Below are 19,204 nucleotides of genomic sequence, written 5' to 3'. Positions count from 1 at the left end.
AGAGAGAGAGATAGAGAGAGATAGTGACAGATTGTGCTATATATTTTTTATATAACTGACTGCTGCCCCCTCCTTTTGTGCTGATCAGTATAAATTAACTGATCAGTAACTTTTTGGGGGCGCAGGGTTTTTTTTATATATAGATATACCTGTGAGTGCTGCTGCTGCAGTGTCATAGAGTGTTAGATAGTGTTAGATAGTGAGAGATAGAGAGATAGAGAGAGATAGTGATAGAGAGTGCTAAATTTTGTGTCTGCTGTCCCCGCCTTTTGTGCTGATCACTATATCTGAGGTGATCAGCAACTTTTTTGGGGGTACAGAGGTTTTTTTTTTTTTATATATACCTGTCAGTTGCACCAAAGGTTGTGCACCTGCTGCACCTCACTGGTAATCAGTGTCGCATCACTGATCACCTTTTTTTTTTGTGTGTGTGCTGTGGGGTATTTTTTTAATTTTTTTTTTTACACACACTGTGATTTTGTGGGTGTCCTGTGGCCGCTGTGCGCTGATCAGTGACGTACATCACTGATCATCTTTTTCGGCACAGGGTTGATCTATTTTTTTTTTTTTTTTGATCAAATTCCTGTTGCCTTTGAGCGCTGTTCAGTGACAGACGTTACTGACCAACATCTGTGCTCAATTTTTGGCGCAGGACCTTTTTTTTTTTTAACCCCTTCCTTTTTTTTTTTTTTAACCCCTTCATTTTTTTTTTTTTTTAACCCCTTCATTTTTTTTTTTTTTATTGGTATAAAGCATTTTTTTTTTTTTTCTGCACCACATACACACTACACACTACATACCCCCCGGATTGAAATAAAGTTTGTGCCCCCCCCTACACTATACACGTGTTGAAACATTTCACTACCGGTAACACAAAAATAAAAATGGCATCCCAAATGTCCTCCCAAATGTCCTCCCAAATGTCCTCCCAATCATCCAGGAGAATGTATTCAGTGGAGGAGGCATATGCCATGCTTGCTTCGGACTCTGACACAGGCAGTGATGCAAGCGGGGAATTTGAAGGATTTGCCTTAAGCTCCTCTTCCTCCTCTGCTGATGAGGGACCCCCTCAAAGACGCCCCCGTAGATCAGCTGAGATTCCCCCCCCAATAATTGATCTAGTATGGACCCCACCACCAGACAATTTTGAGCCCCAGGTTCCTGAGTTTTTGGGCATGCCAGGAATCCAATTTGATTCCACAGGTCTCAGAGAAATTGACTTTTTCAAATTATTTTTCTCTGATGATTTTATAAATTTAATGGTGGACCAAACTAATTTATATGCCCAGCAGTTTATTGCTCAAAACCCCACGTCATCATTTGCTAGGTGGACCCCTGTAGATGCAGTAGAGATGATGACGTTTTGGGGTCTGGTGTTTCATATGGGCATAGTAAAAAAGCCAGAAATTAGGCAATATTGGAGTACAGATGTTCTGTACAGTACTCCATTTTACCGTATGGCCATGCCCCGGACTCGATTTGAGACAATTCTTAAATTCATACATTACACCGATAATGCACAGTGCCCACCCAGAGATGATCCCACCTTTGACCGGCTATTCAAAGTCAGGCCGGTCATTGATCATTTCAGTGCCAAATTTGAAGAGGTGTACATCCCTGAAAAATTTATTTGTATCGACGAGTCCCTTATACATTTTAAAGGAAGGGTTAAATTCCGCCAGTACCTTCCCAATAAGAGGGCAAGGTATGGCATAAAAATGTATAAGCTGTGTGAAAGCACCTCAGGGTACACTCACAGGTTTAGGGTATATGAAGGGAAGGATTCAAGAATTGAACCGCCAGAATGCCCCCCCTCCCTCGTAGGTGTTAGTGGGAAAATTGTCTGGGATTTAGTGCACCCCTTCCTGGATAAAGGTTATCACCTCTATGTGGATAACTATTACACTAGCATCCCCCTGTTTAAGGCCCTTGGTTCAAGAGGTACAGCAGCTTGCGGTACTGTGCGCAAGAACCAAAGAGGCCTCCCAAAAACGCACATTGCCCAAGTAATGAGAAGGGGTGAAAGCAGGGGAATATGCAACGAAAATATGTTGTTGGTCAAATATAAGGACAAGAGGGATGTCCTTATACTGACAACAATTCACGGAGACAGTACCACCTCCGTCCCTGTACGAGGTACCAGTACCCACACCTCAAAACCTAATTGTATCCTGGATTACAATAGGTACATGGGCGGAGTGGATCTTTCAGATCAGGTACTGAAGCCGTACAGTGCCCTGCGGAAAACAAAAATCTGGTACAAGAAGGTGGCCGTGTATATCATCCAGATGGCACTGTATAACGCTTACGTGCTATTCCGTTCTACCGGCCAGAGGGGGACATTTATGCACTTTCAAGAGGAAGTCATAAAGGGCCTAATATTTGGGAACCAGCAGGCAGAGGGCCCCAGTACTTCTAGTACTGGCCCCCGTATTGTACCAGGGCAGCATTTTCCTGATGAAATCCCCTCCACTGGAAAAAAGGGCAGGACACAAAAAAGGTGCAAAGTTTGCTATAAAAAGGGAATAAGAAAGCAAACTATTTTCCAGTGTGACACTTGCCCCGACAAACCCGGCCTATGTATAAAGGAGTGTTTTAAATTATACCACACATCTATGGAATATTAGGTTCATAATTTCACCGTGCTTCGGGGGTCTTGCTAATGCCACATAGCACCCACCATTCATTCCACCAGAATCTGAGCCGCAAAATCCAAAAATCACTCCTTCCCTTCTGAGTCCTGCCATGCACCCAACTGGTATTTTTTGGTCACATGTGAGGCATTGCCGTACTTGGGAGAAATTGGGGCACAGATTTTGGGGTGCTTTTTCTCCTTCATTCCTTGTGAAATTGAAAAATTTTGAGCCAGAACTGCATTTTTGTGTAAAAAAATGTAATTTTTCATGTTCACTGCCCACTTGTATCAAAATTGGTGAAACCCCTGGGGGTTTGAAATGTACACTATACCCCTAGATGAATTCCCTGAGGGGTGTAGTTTGCAAAATGGGGTCACTTGTGGGGGGGTTCCACTGTATTGGTGCTTTGGGGGTCTTGCTAATGCGACATAGCACCCACCATTATTCCACCAGAATTTGTGCTGCAAAATCCAAATATCACTCCTTCCCTTCTGAGTCCTGCCACTTTTTGGTCACACATGAGGCATTGCCGTACTCGGGAGAAATTGGGGCACAGATTTTGGGGTGCTTTGTCTCCTTCATTCCTTCTGAAAATGAAAAATTTTGAGCCAGAACTGCATTTTTGTGTAAAAAAATGTAATTTTTCATTTTCACTGCCCACTTGTATCAAAATTGGTGAAACCCCTGGGGGTTTGAAATGTACACTCTACCCCTAGATGAATTCCCTGAGGGGTGTACTTCGCAAAATGGGGTGACTTGTGGGGGGGTTCCACTGTATTGGTGCAACATAGCACCCACCATTCATTCCACCAGAATCTGAGCTGCAAAATCCAAAAAATCACTCCTTCCGTTCTGAGTCCTGCCATGCACCCAACTGGTATTTTTTGGTCACATGTCAGGCATTGCCGTACTCGGGAGAAATTGGGGCACAGATTTTGGGGTGCTTTTTCTCCTTCATACCTTCTGAAAATTAAAAATTTTGAGCCAGAACTGCATTTTTGTGTAAAAAAATGTAATTTTTCATGTTCACTGCCCACTTGTATCAAAATTGGTGAAACCCCTGGGGGTTTGAAATGTACACTATACCCCTAGATGAATTCCCTGAGGGGTGTAGTTTGCAAAATGGGGTGACTTGTGGGGGGGTTCCACTGTATTGGTGCTTGGGGGGTCTTGCTAATGCCACATAGCACCCACCAAAATTCCACCAGAATCTGAGCTGCAAAATCCAAAAATCACTCCTTCCCTTCTGAGTCCTGCCATGCACCCAACTGGTATTTTTTGGTCACATGTCAGGCATTGCCGTACTCGGGAGAAATTGGGGCACAGATTTTGGGGTGCTTTTTCTCCTTCATACCTTCTGAAAATGAAAAATTTTGAGCCAGAACTGCATTTTTGTGTAAAAAAATGTAATTTTTCATGTTCACTGCCCACTTGTATCAAAATTGGTGAAACCCCTGGGGGTTTGAAATGTACACTATACCCCTAGATGAATTCCCTGAGGGGTGTAGTTTGCAAAATGGGGTGACTTGAGGGGGGGTTCCACTGTATTGGTGCTTGGGGGGTCTTGCTAATGCCACATAGCACCCACCAAAATTCCACCAGAATCTGAGCTGCAAAATCCAAAAATCACTCCTTCCCTTCTGAGTCCTGCCATGCACCCAACTGGTATTTTTTGGTCACATGTCAGGCATTGCCGTACTCGGGAGAAATTGGGGCACAGATTTTGGGGTGCTTTTTCTCCTTCATACCTTCTGAAAATGAAAAATTTTGAGCCAGAACTGCATTTTTGTGTAAAAAAATGTAATTTTTCATGTTCACTGCCCACTTGTATCAAAATTGGTGAAACCCCTGGGGGTTTGAAATGTACACTATACCCCTAGATGAATTCCCTGAGGGGTGTAGTTTGCAAAATGGGGTGACTTGTGGGGGGGTTCCACTGTATTGGTGCTTGGGGGGTCTTGCTAATGCCACATAGCACCCACCAAAATTCCACCAGAATCTGAGCTGCAAAATCCAAAAATCACTCCTTCCCTTCTGAGTCCTGCCATGCACCCAACTGGTATTTTTTGGTCACATGTCAGGCATTGCCGTACTCGGGAGAAATTGGGGCACAGATTTTGGGGTGCTTTTTCTCCTTCATACCTTCTGAAAATGAAAAATTTTGAGCCAGAACTGCATTTTTGTGTAAAAAAATGTAATTTTTCATGTTCACTGCCCACTTGTATCAAAATTGGTGAAACCCCTGGGGGTTTGAAATGTACACTATACCCCTAGATGAATTCCCTGAGGGGTGTACTTTGCAAAATGGGGTGACTTGTGGGGGGGTTCCACTGTATTGGTGCTTGGGGGGTCTTGCTAATGCGACATAGCACCCACCAAAATTCCACCAGAATCTGAGCTGCAAAATCCACAAAATCACTCCTTCCGTTCTGAGTCCTGCCATGCACCCAACTGGTATTTTATGGTCACATGTCAGGCATTGCCGTACTCGGGAGAAATTGGGGCACAGATTTTGGGGTGCTTTTTCTCCTTCATACCTTCTGAAAATTAAAAATTTTGAGGCAGAACTGCATTTTTGTGTAAAAAAATGTAATTTTTCATGTTCACTGCCCACTTGTATCAAAATTGGTGAAACCCCTGGGGGTTTGAAATGTACACTATACCCCTAGATGAATTCCCTGAGGGGTGTACTTTGCAAAATGGGGTGACTTGTGGGGGGGTTCCACTGTATTGATGCAACATAGCACCCACCATTCATTCCACCAAAATCTGAGCCGCAAAATCCAAAAATCACTCCTTCCCTTCTGAGTCCTGCCATGCACCCAACTGGTATTTTTTGGTCACATGTGAGGCATTGCCGTACTCGGGAGAAATTGGGGCACAGATTTTGGGGTGCTTTTTCTCCTTCATACCTTCTGAAAATTAAAAATTTTGAGCCTGAACTGCATTTTTGTGTAAAAAAATGTAATTTTTCATTTTCACTGCCCACTTGTATCAAAATTGGTGAAACCCCTGGGGGTTTGAAATGTACACTATACCCCTAGATGAATTCCCTGAGGGGTGTAGTTTGCAAAATGGGGTGACTTGTGGGGGGGTTCCACTGTATTGGTGCTTGGGGGGTCTTGCTAATGCGACATAGCACCCACCAAAATTCCACCAGAATCTGAGCTGCAAAATCCAAAAATCACTCCTTCCCTTCGGAGTCCTGCCATGCACCCAACTGGTATTTTTTGGTCACATGTGAGGCATTGCCGTACTCGGGAGAAATTGGGGCACATATTTTGGGGTGCTTTTTCTCCTTCATTCCTTGTGAAAATGAAAAATTTTGAGCCAGAACTGCATTTTTGTGTAAAAAATTTAATTTTTCATTTTCAATGCCCAGTTGTACCACAATTGGTGAAACCCCTGGGGGTTTGAAATGTACACTATACCCCTAGATGAATTCCCTGAGGGGTGTAGTTTGCAAAATGGGGTCACTTGTGGGGGGGTTCCTAAATTTTAGCATCTTATGGTGCCTAGAAACCTACATGGTGCCTAAAAAATAATCTCAGAAAAAGGAGTCTCCAAAATCAAGTAGGTGCTCCTTCTATTATGAAGCCTGTGGTTTGGTCAACGTGCACACTAGGGCCACATATAGGATATTTATGAAAACAAAAGAATTGGGGGAATCAATTTTTAGTCACATTTCTCTAGTAAAATGTACTGTGTTCCTTAGAAAAATGTATTAAAATTGCAAATCTGCAAAAAAAAAGAAATTTTGAAATTTCACCTACACTTTGTTTTAATTCCTGTGAAACACCTAAAGGGTTAACAAACTTCCAAAATGCTGTTTTGAATACTGTGAGGGGTGCAGTTTTTGAAATGGCATCATTTATGGGGGTGTCTCACATACAAGTCCCTCAAAGTCACATCAGAACTGAACTGGTCCCTAAAAAAATCAGTGTTTGAAATTTTCTTGAAAATTTGAGAATTTGCTATTCATATTGTAAGCCTCCTAGTGTCCAAAAAAATGAAAAGGAAGTTGAAATAATGATGGAAATATAAAGTAGACATATGGTCTATGTTAGTTATTAACTATTTTGAGTGGTATGATTATTTGTCTCACAAGCAGAAAATTTAACATTTTGCAAATCGCTAAATTTTCCATTTTTTCACGACATTTTGGTATTTTTCACAAAAAAACACAGACTGTATCGACCCAAATTTACCACTAATTTGAAGTACAATGTGTCACGAAAAAACAATCTCAAAATCACTGGGATAAGTAAAAGCAAAAAAAAGTTATCCCCACTTAAGTGAGACATGTCAGATTTGAAAAAAATGGCTCTGTCAGGAACGCCAAAACTAGCTCTGTCAGGAAGGGGTTAAGTACAGAAAAACAAAAAAGAATTACGGAGCAGCCGCATTTAAGACTTTGACCTCCACCATTGTCTAGAGCCTTCTGTTAAAGGGAAGAGTTTGCTGATGACCCTGAAATGTTCCATTTTATAAATAATTTCATGCTCTCCTCTAAATTAGTAATTGAAACAGCAGAGCCTTCCTTAGAGACCAAAAATCAAGTAGGGAAGCCCCATCTACAGAGCCTCTTTGACATGCTGAAGGGAACGCCTTTTGGACAGGGTTGATTTAGACAGCTCTCCAAACATCTGAGGGAGCCCAGGAACTCAGGTAGGGTACACACTAGAACGATTAGGGCTCAATTCCATCAATCTGGATCCAATTCTGAGCGATTGGATGCAGAGTGTATGTAGATTGGGCATATTTTTGCATGTTTAGATCCAATTCCGATCCGATTCCAATCCGATGCGTGTCCCCGCTGTCGTTTGGTCGTTTTACAGATCCTACCTGCTGCAGGTAGGATCTGTAAGATCCATTCAACTGGATACAGACTCAGATCGGATTGGGATCAGATTGGATGCAGATCGTGTGCTCCAACAGATCGTGCGACCATCACACAATCTGTTAACGATCTACTAACCATCAGGATCGTTTTGGTGTGTACGTGGCCTCAGGCGGCAGTCTAGCAGCCTTTAATAATGATTCGTTAATGTAAGAAAAATGTACCCTCATAAACATCCTCTGGAAGCATTCCTAGCCGGTGAACACAGTCTGAGTGTGTAACCAAAGGTAGAAGTTTCCTAAACGGATCAATGTTGAAATCATGTAGGCTACTATTAGAGACTGTTTCAGAGACCCCATGCAGTTTGATACAATTTCAGTGTGATCTATCCTCCAAATCAGCCACTTTATACCTAATAGACACAACCACCACCTCTAAAGCCTCATGAAAAACAATCATCAATCATCAAATTCATTGTGGGAACCAACCACCTCTCCAATCTTAGTCTCCAAATGGTCAAAACGTCATCTATAGATTGTTGGCATGCTTGGAGAGTTGAATTAAATTCGGTGTCATAGAAGAGACATAGGGAGAACAAGAGGTTTTTGGGGCACACTTGAAATTTTAAGATAGTGAAAAGATGGTGTACACATGGGTGACATAAAATCTAACCTTTATTGATAACACTTTAAAAAGCATACAAGCACACGTCAATAAAATACAAAGAACATTTTCTCAATCAGCATATGAGTATATCTACGGAGTTTATTTTATAATCGTAATATACAATGCAGACAAAAGCGAAATTGTAATACAATAACCGTCAAGTGGGCGAAAATGATTTGTCAGGGAATTTACCAGACCATAATTATTTGAACAAGGCAAATCAACACAAGATAATATAATGATAGTATGTACATAAATGTTGCAGAAATTAGTAATATTTTGTGGTCTTGCTTCAGACCCTCCTGTGATAGCAAATAATGGACCCAAGATTATAAGTAACAGGTTTATGTTACTATTATTGAAGCGGGATTTAATGGGTAAAGGGAAAAATAGGAATGCTCTTCGTATGCATTCGCTGCTTCTGCTGTCTGAGTGTGTGATACAGCACTGGATATTCCCTGATGGTCTCCCAGGAGGTACTGATCCAGCCAGTCGCTGCTTAGTTCAGATGGGATCAGGCGGCCCAGCGATGTATGGCTGTATATAGCATCAGATGAGAGAGCCTCAAATGAAACTAGGAGCCAGTTGTCACTTCTGCTTTTCCCCGATGTGGCTCAGGAGAATGAGAGAGTGAGCGAGTCCAGATGAGAGATAATAATAGATTAGAATGAGAGAGGAAGGATCAGAAGGGTGAGGAGAGGTATGCTCACAGAGTAATGGTATATGTGCCCACTGCTGGATTCAATGGATTCGTGGTCACTGAGCCAGTAATGAGAAATACTGCGCACAATGCCACATGCAGGGGTGAGTAAGGTCTTTATAAATCATAAAACATAGTATGTGCAAGATATATCAATTCATCAGCAGCATACATCACAGCATGTGGTTCTAGGCATGTATCAAGACAATATAACACAGCATTGGTTGAGGACACCAAATAGTTGATACCAAATCTCAGGAGATACAGACGGTAATTTGATTGCCTATTACTAAACAACGGTAGTAAAAAGGGTTTTTAATTGGGGCAGTTGGTAATAGTTACGTGGTAACCACAGGGGAGTAGGTAGGAGGATTGAAGAGATAATAAGGTATAGTTAATGAAACAAAACAACAATAGTATGAAATTAGAATTAGCCTGCGGGTCACATTAATAGCAGGAGCTCAATTTCTCATCTAGTGGACACCTAATTATAGCGTGCCCCATATGATAACGCATAAAGGTCCTGCTCAGTAGCGGTATCAGGACAAAAAGTCCCGCTCAGTGGCGGTCTCAGAGTGTGTGCGCATCAGACACAGAGTCTGTGCGACAGCGGCAATCTGTGAAATAAGAAGCAGATTACCTCGTATAGGTGGCGGCAATATCAGCGCGTGGGGAGAAGAACCGTGCGGTGAGAGCTTCTACCGTCTAAGTCATAACGGCCGCGCTGCTCTGAGAAGGACTGCGGGAGGGATCTGAGTGGCTGGACAATGCCCTGACGTCAGAGACACGTGTTTCGCCCCGATTGGGCTTGATCACAGTGACGTTAGGAGAGTTGCAAGTAAGTCCGTTGCAACCTCTCCAGGAGACATTTTGTGGTGCCCACTTTGAGAGCGTCATTATCACCAATCAGTTCAGGAGGGGCATCTGCTTGAGGCAGAGAGGGTGCACTAGCATTGGAGGAAGAGGCAGGTGAGTACCCCCAAGAGGTAGATGCTTATGACCCTTTAAGCTTAGCGTTCCACTCTGGGGTTTGGTATGAAGAGGGCCACCTGTGAGAGAGACTTTGACACTGCACCGTTTGGGCAGCATAATAAGGGTGAGGTTCGACTGAACAAGTTTGAAAGTTAACATAATATATCAAACCTAACCTAGCTCCACTGCATGCATAACTGTTAAACCATCTTGTATGTGCTATGAGGGACAAGAGATAGTAGACAGGTCATTTAAACTTGCAGAACCTTAGTGTTCTGCACAGCCCAGTGACAACTATAAATATAAAATAAGTACCAGCAAAATCCACAGAACCATTGAAAAGTGTCCAGGCAGTATCAAGGGAGCAAGAAAGAGATAAGCACTCACCCATCCCTGGAGGTTACTGAAAGTGAACACTTCACAGCCTGGAAGGAAAGTTCCAAGGCTCCTAAATGAACGCAAGCACCAAGGCAGCACTGGGCTCCAGAGATGCCTTCACTATGTGCAGCCCCCTTCAGCAGGACCTTCCATGCACTACCTGATTATCCCAGGCTTCAGCAGAGCAAGATACCATGTTTAGCTCCATCCAGCTACTCCCTGGATCCCTTGCATTCATTTTAAATACAATATTCCAGCCTCTGAATTTTTGGATGTCTGTTCATTTGAAATTACAGGGTTCCAGCTTATTCCCAAGAGACATGTTATCTCTACCCTTGCATGGAATATATATACTTCCAGACTAGGATTTTCACACCTACACAGTAGGAATGGTTGATAACCTTTCTACAAGCCTGTTTTGTGACTCTTAAGGCCCGAATCAAGGCAGCATGGACATGTAGTGGTTAGCATTACTGCCTCACAGTGCTGAGGTCATGGGTTCAATTACCACCATGGCCCAAACTGCGGAGTTTATATATTATCCCTGTACTTGAGTGGGTTTACTCAGGTACGCTGGTTTCTTCCCACAATCCAAAAATATACTGGTAGGTTAATTGTCTCCCCCCCCAAAAAATGAATCCTATAATGTCTGTGTGCACACATGGTGTGTGGTAGGAAATATAGATTGTAAGCTCCACCAGGGCAGGGACTGATGAATGTTCAACTATACTCTGTAAAGCGCTGCGGAATATGTGTGTGCTATATAAGAAACTTAATAAATAAATCAATATGACATCCGATCGGATGCGCATTGTAATGGATAGGGAGGTCAGACCTGCAGAACATAAGACACATCTAAATCAGACTGTCAGCAGGTGCTTTTTAGCAAGCGGCATGTATCATGTCTGATTCCATCCGTAGGTGTGTGCCAGCGGTTCCGCACTGCTTGCACACACCTATCTGCAGGTACAACCTCCAGGCAGCAGGCGGGAGAGCTCGCTCAGTCCATTCTTTTGATATGTAAAAATGGCACAACAAGTGCCAAATCTTGGCTAACGTGGGAATTGGATGCGACTTTTACCCTCGGAGAAGCTGCATAGTGCCTTTAATCAGCAACTGAAAAATGACCTGTACTTTAATGAATACTTTTACAAAATACACCCTTTATCTAATAAAGAAGTTAAATAGAAGTTACTCTGTTAACCGTTTAAATGCCAACATTGCTCTGAGCGATCCTCAAAATATCCACAGCAACTTTTTTTTTAGTAAATATAAATAAAAATACAGCCAAGTTAATTAACTGAAGTTTAGGTAAATATTGCACCCAAAAGAACAGTTGCTGTGAGCGACACTGATATTTTGATGATCTCTTACAGCAACATTGGCACTGAAAGGGTTAATGATCGCCCCTCTGTCCTGGCGATCTTACGTCGGCGCTCCCCTGCCGCTGCCTCCACCACTATAAGCTGCAGTGAGCAGGTGGCAGGCTCGGGGATGTTCGGCAAAGCTTGGGGGGGACTCGGTAGTTCTGGCGCCCGAGTCCTCCCGAGCCGCCCTGAACATCCCCGAACCTGCCGCCTGCTCACTGCAACTTAAGGAGGCGGGGCAGGGGAGCTCCAACGTACGATCGCCGGAGATGAGAAGGGGGCGGGGGGGGGGGGGGGGGGGTCGGTGTCTGTACAGTCTGTGGTGGGTTTTGCTGGGCCAGGACAAACCTACCAGGCCAGGTTTGTCCTGCCCCAGAAATACTCATCAGAGGCGGCAGCTATTGCCTTTTGCAGCAGACCCTGCTCCTATGGGGCTGCGGCTGGATGTGGCTGTTAGCGTCCACTTGAAGAAGTTCGGGGCCCCTTTGGGGGGGCTTGGGAGCGATCGGGTGTTCGGGCATTCCCGTTTTTGGACGCCGGAACACACGAATGTCCAATCCTCCCCAAGCGGTAAGGGGGGGTGGATGTTGGATAAGTGACAGGAAGATGGTGGTGTGCTAGTGGTTTACCGCTGGAGGCACCACTGGCGCACCCTTTCTTTACAGTGGCATGTATGAAAATTTCTCAGGAGAGCCCACTCCTACAGCCAGAAATTTCCGGCCATACCACCAAAGGGGTTTAAGGCCTATAAGGGTCCATTAAATTCACTTTAAAAAACTTTTGAGAATTGTATATCATATATTTATAAAAGGTGATTTTTGGTTATAATCCCTTTTTCTACCTTCATACTTAAGCAAAATCGATAAACAAGGTACCATTTTCTAAATAAGGAGATATTCAATCTCCTGATGGGGGAGATGGCTTTGGGGCCCTATACAATGCTTTCTTCCCCGACTGCATTGAACTGGGGATCTTGGCAGAACGAGCCAGACTTCACAAGCAGTCGGACTCATTCTGCTGAGAACGGCCAGGAATTGACGAGCTCCCGGCTGCAGCTCGCATATTCCCAGCCGCAGCTCGTGGCCAGGCCCCCTTCTTGTTCCGCTGCAGATGGGACATTGAATCCCGCCTGCAAATTCTTGGCTGAGCAGACTGAGAATGGGACAGGGTCAGTGTTCCCTCCAAGCTGTGCGCGTGTGCGCGCGCACACAACTCGCCGAGCATGCGCACAGACATTACAACAGAGCGCACAAAGCAGCAGTGGTAAACTTTTTGCTGTTGCGGACTAAATGAATGTATGTTTCACCCATTAACTACATCATGTGCTGTGTTTTGAATGTTTAAATGTTTTGAATGTTTAATATCATTTTGAAGAAAAGTTAACACAAATGCTGAACGCCGTTTTCCAGTTATATATAGAAGTGACGCACAAAAATAAAAATTTCCATCCAAAGTTGCCCAGCCAAAATCTTTTGCCGCACACAGCCTTCATAAAATTAGAGGGAACATTGGACAGGGTCACGGCTGTTGGGTCAGCTCGACAGCCGTGACCCAACATTGAAGTTCTCTGCTTCTGACAAATTGTTAATTTAGAATTGCACATTGTATTGTTTGTTTCAAAATTGAAGTGAAAAATTGAGATTTGGCCCATTTGAATGCAACATTTTTGTCTGGGCCACCTAGTGTGTGTGTGTGTGTGTGTGTGTGTGTGTGTGTGTGTGTGTATATGTATATAATATATATCACTTTCGGTATTGGCCCGGCACTCCCACAGCGTGGTTTAGGCACCCTGGTGCCCTCCGGGACGGAGATGTAGAAGGGGTATGAAGCAATCAGCAGCACTCAGTCAGGGTTTTTTTTGTGAATATATTTGCCACACGTAAAACAAACGTTTCGGGGTCTTGTGAGATCACTTGCACCTGGACAAGGGGGTGATCAAGACCCCGAATGCCATTATTTTGGATCGTTTGTATGCTATTGCCTTTGGGCACCAGGGCCAGTTGTATTGTTCATATGGAGTGCCAGCAGTCTTCGATATCCTATCTATATATCTATATCTATATATATATATATATATATATATATATAGATATATATATATATATATATCTATATATATATATATATATATATATGCAATGTTGGAAGGTCCGGCACTCCTCACTGGCTCCTGCTGGGCTGGTATTTCTTGGCCTGGGTGCCCGCTGTTCACTGGGGGTGCCAGCGCTTGTATATCACGTGCAAAGAATAGCGTCACTCCAGGTACTTTGTGAGAATGCTTTTACTGTTAGTCTACAGTGTTTCGGGCCGGAGCCCGTCTTCAGGAGCCCGTCCTGAAACACCATAGACTAACAGTAAAAGCATTCTCACAAAGTACCTGGAGTGACGCTATTCTTTGCACGTGATATATATGTATGTATGTATATATATATGTATATATATATATGTATATATATATATATATATATATATGTATATATATATATATATATGTATATGTATATATATATATATATATGTGTGTATATATATATGTATGTATATGTATATATATATATATATGTATGTATATGTATATATATATATATATATATATATATGTGTGTATATATATATGTATATATATGTATGTATATATATATATGTATATGTGTGTATATATACTATGCTCATCATGGCTTCAATATATCAGCTATTGCCCATTTGGGGCAACAACTTGCACTCGTGACTATTAAACATTGTGCAGGGCCACTGGCTTATGTATTTGAAATTAGTCACGGGTGCGCATGAATGTAGCAGCGGGTACGCGCTCTTTGCCACACGTCACACGTGTGACATGGTGGACAAACAATTATTATTATTATTATAATTTTATTTATAAGGCGCCACAAGTGTTTCGCAGCGCCGTACAAAGGAACAATACAGGGAGACAAAACTTGGCATAACATTGAATAAATAACAAAAATGCAGTACAAATAAAGAGCACCACAGTTCAATACACATTACAGCTTAAATGTAAGTAGTGAGGACTCAATCAACATACAACTAGAGGCTTGAGGCCAATGATGGAGATGAGTATGAAGATGGTCACTGAGTGTTGGAGTAAAGGAGAGCTGTGAGTGAAATGTGAAGAGAAGTGGGCTTTGACAACAGGAGGGAAGAGGGCCCTACTCGGAGGAGCTTACAATCTAGTAGGAAGGGGAGACAGACAGATTACAAGAGGTGCAAGCGAGGGGGTGGTGGTTAGATAGCAGGATGTAAACAGGCAAGGGGTCGGAGAACCAGCTGGTTTATGCAGTGGAAGGGTACGCTTTGATGAATAGGTGAGTTTTCAGTGCCCGTTTGAAGCTTTGCAAGGTCGGGGAGAGTCTAATGGAGCGAGGGAGTGTGTTCCACTGAAGGGGTGCAGCACGGGCAAAGTCCTGTACTCTAGCATGGGAAGCAGTGATCAGGGTGGAGGAGAGACGACAGTCGTCAGCTGACCGTAGAGGGCGGGAGGGTGTATGAATGGAGATGAGGTTAGAGATATATGGAGCAATGGAATTAGAGATGGCCCTAGCCTGGCTGCAGCATTGAGGACAGATTGGAGAGGAGCTAGTTGGGATTGAGCGAGGCCAGTGAGAAGAGCATTACAGTAGTCAAGCCGTGAGATGACTAATGAGTGGATGATCAGCTTAGTTGCACTCTGTGAGAGAAAGGGCCTGATGCGAGCAATGTTGCGTAACTGGAACCGGCAAGAATGGGCCAGGGCTTGGATGTGGGGTGCAAAGGAGAGGGAGGAGTCAAGTGTGACACCCAGGCAGCGGAGTTGGGGAACAGGGGAGATGATGGTGTTGTTAACAGTGATAGAGATATTAGTAGGGGGCATAGCTCTGGGTGGGGGAAAGATAATAAGTTCGGTTTTGTCCATATTCAGCTTCAGAAATCGCTCAGACATCCAGGTAGAGATGGCAGAGAGGCAGTTGGAAACTTGAGAGAAAACAGTGGGGGACAGATCAGGAGAGGAGAGGTAGATTTGGGTGTCATCTGCATAGAGGTGATATTGGAAGCCAAAGGAGTTAATGAGTGCACCCAGAGAGGAGGTGTACAGAGAGAACATAATGGGGCCAAGGACGGAACCCTGAGGGACCCCGACAGGAAGGATAGAAGGTGGTGAGGTAGAGCCAGAGGCAGAGACTGAGAAGGAACGGTTGAAGAGGTAAGAGGAAAACCAGTTGAAGACTGTGCCAGAGAGGCCAATGTTTTGGAGTGTGTGGAGGAGGAGAGGGTGATCCCCAGTGTCAAAGGCAGCAGATAGGTCCAAAAGGATAAGCTTTTGTCCAAAAGGATAATGAGGCTGGCTTAATCTCTGTGTGTGTGTATGTATATATGTGTGTGTATATGTAGCACGTAGCCATATAACGGTTGACGTTTCAGTCTTTATTAAGACTTTTCTCAAAACAGCTTGTAAGCTGTTTTGAGAAAAGTCTTAATAAAGACTGAAACGTCAACCATTATATGGCTACGTGTATCTTGTGACACCTGAGCATCACACCATCGGCACATTTATGCTATATAACCATCTTGTGACACCTGTGCATCACACCAGCAGCACATTTATGCTCTATAACCCATCTTGTGACACCTGAGCATCACACCATCAGCACATTTATGCTATATAACCATCTTGTGACACCGGAGTGTCACACCATCAGCACATTTATGCTATATAACCATCTTGTGACACCTGAGCATCACACCATCAGCACATTTATGCTATATAACCATCTTGTGACACCGGAGTGTCACACCATCAGCACATTTATGCTATATAACCATCTTGTGACACCTGAGCATCACACCATCAGCACATTTATGCTATATAACCATCTTGTGACACCGGAGTGTCACACCATCAGCACATTTATGCTATATAACCATCTTGTGACACCTGAGCATCACACCATCAGCACATTTATGCTATATAACCATCTTGTGACACCGGAGTGTCACACCATCAGCACATTTATGCTATATAAACCAATAATAATAATTGGGCGCTGTGAATACAAATAACCAATGGCATCGCTGCCTTGCGGTAAGACCGTAAGACAGGGCTTGACAAATTTTTAAAAAATCTAGGAGCCAGGATGAAAATGCAGGAGCCAGAAAAAAAAAATTGTGACAGTGTGCGCCAAAAAGTAACACCATAATGCCTATTACACATGCCACAATGCCCATTACACATTATGACACACTTCGAAAAACCTTTTGCATACTATACCACACACAATAATGCTCATTACATATACCACACACACCGTAATGCCCATTACCCGGTAAACCAAACACTGTAATGCCCATTACATAGAATACCACATGCCGTAATGGCCAGGGGCGTAACTAAAAGAAAGGGTGTCTGGGAGAGAGAGGCAGTATCAGGGAGGGAGAGAAAGAGAGTGTCAGAGAGCAAGAGAGTCAGGGAGAGATAGGGGTATAAAAGTAGAGTGAGCAGGAGAGACATTGCCAGGACAGTCAGGTAGGATGGACAGTCAGGTAGGATGGATGGATAGAGGTACAGTACAGATTGGGGAAAATGGTAGGAGTGAGCACCATATGCTGCATCTATGAATATATGAATGGACTGGGGCAAAGATGGACAGACAGCATGGGGGATCACACAGGTGAGGCAGACTGGTACTAGAGGGGGTGCAGGCCACACAGGTGGGACTGGTTGGCACTTGCAGGGGGGTGCAGGCCACACAGGTGGGTCAGGCTGGCACTTGCAGGGGGGTGCAGGCCACACAGGTGGGTCAGGCTGGCACTTGCAGGGGGTGCAGGCCACACAGGTGGGGCAGGCTGGCACTTGCAGGGGGTGCAGGCTACACAGTTGGGGCAGGCTGGCACTTGCAAGGGTGGGGGTGCAGGCGGGGGACATATGTATGCTGGTGGTTAGGGCAAAACATGATACAAAACATAATACACAAAACATACGCCCCCTCCCCCACCCCTTTCCCTATCCCCTTGGGGTTACATACTTTGCCAGGGGTTAACGTGTTTCCGGGGGCATACAGGAGGCGCCGAGTTCTTCAGCAGCAGCTGCTGCACTCAAGGGGTCGACAGTGCGCTGCCGCTGGTCCCTTAGGAGGGGGGGGGGGGGGGGGTGTGCTCAGACTACTGCACCTTTTGTATGTATATTTGGCTTGTTACAGAGGGCACCTGCCCGCGCTGCTGACTTCCTGCAGACAGGACAGGCACCGCTCCGTGTGCTGCCGCTGGCGGTCCCTTAGGAGGGGGGAGGGTTGGAGACCCTGTCCACGCTGCTGACTTCCAGCAGGTGGGGGACAGCGGCGGGCGGGTGCCGCTCCGTGCGCTGCCGCTGGTGGTCCCTTAGGAGGGGGGAGGGTTTTGAGACCCTGTCCACGCTGCTGACTTCCAGCAGGTGGGGGACAGCGGTGGGCGGGCGCCGCTCCGTGCACTGCTGCGGGCGATTCCTTAGGAGGGGGGAGAGGGTTGTCGGACACTCTGTCCGCGCTGCTGACTTCCAGGGGATGGGCACCCGGTATTTGGCTGAGGGGGGGAGTGTCCTCTCTATACGCTGCTGCGCAGGAGGCTTACACTGCTGCCGTGCTAGAAGTCTCCTCCCGCTGACAGTGTCACTGTCAGCGGGAGGAGACTTCTAGCGCGGCAGCAGCTATTAGCTTGTGCAGGGCGGGCAAAAACGGGCAGGGCGGAAATCGGCAGCTTTAAAAGGGGCAGGGCGCAGCGCCCCGTAAAATAAGCCTAGCGTGAACACTATGTTTCAGGCTGATAAATAATAATAATAATATTCTGTCTTCCATGAATGCAGGGATACTTCTATAGAAGCGATGGTAATCGCTGTAACATGAATATTCTGTATTTAAATCTTAATTACATTAGAAAAATTTAATACAAAATGGGATCAAATATTTTAGGAGATCAGTGCATAAATATTTTGTAAGTACATATTTTTAATAAAAATATATTTTATTACATTTTGTATATCCTGCATTATAATATATGGGTGAGAAACGGTAGACGCCGATAGAACAAGGGTTGAAGGGATGTCAAATTAGGTGGTAGTTTTCCTTTAACATGCCTGGTGTATTTGTAGCTCCTGCAGAACTGTGTGTGACGCTGTACTGCTGATTTCTCTCTCTCTGCCCCCTCCAGTGTGGAGACTTTGCACGCAGCTGAATCTTCTGTTTATACATCACTTGGAACAGCCAGCTAATGACCTATCCTAATTTAGTGAAGTGCGGGGAATTGCCTTTTACTTTGTACTGTCTGCAGTCACTCATCTAGCAGCAATTTCTCTGGATCTCATAATGAATTGTATTGCAGTTCTGCTGCTTCAGAAATCCAGGCCAGATTTTACTTGTGCATTGAGCTGAGAGTTTAGGTGAAACATTGCTAGAGGGAGCTGTGCGCTGGCTGTGAAGCTGCATTCATGTAATCTGTAATGCTCCATGCTCTCTATCTCACGTTTCTCTCTATGTTTACAGCTTGAATGTGATTTTCACCAAATTCGACGAAGTCCAGAAATCTGGGACCATGATCCAGTCATCACTGGGTATGTACTGACCTCTGCATAGATGTAGGGTGATCTGTGATTTGCACTGGAGTAACTGTTGTGTCGGAGCTG

The 19,204-nt window shown here is 44.4% G+C and overlaps 1 protein-coding gene across 1 annotated transcript in view; it reads left to right on the top strand.

Moving 5' to 3' along the window:
• CLASP1 (cytoplasmic linker associated protein 1) overlaps positions 1 to 19,204 on the top strand; it is a 321,194-nt gene that overhangs the window by 94,005 nt on the left and 207,985 nt on the right. Inside the window, exon 8 of the mRNA XM_083153636.1 lies at positions 19,065 to 19,132. Within this exon, the coding sequence (XP_083009762.1) occupies positions 19,065 to 19,132 (68 nt within the window). The remainder of the gene's footprint in view (positions 1 to 19,064; positions 19,133 to 19,204) is intronic.

The sequence above is a fragment of the Crinia signifera genome, chromosome 7 (assembly GCF_055691185.1).
Source record: "Crinia signifera chromosome 7, ASM5569118v1, whole genome shotgun sequence".
Classification (NCBI taxonomy): domain Eukaryota; kingdom Metazoa; phylum Chordata; class Amphibia; order Anura; family Myobatrachidae; genus Crinia; species Crinia signifera.
Note: the sequence above shows the minus strand (reverse complement) of the source record. Positions and strands in the feature narration are given on the sequence as shown.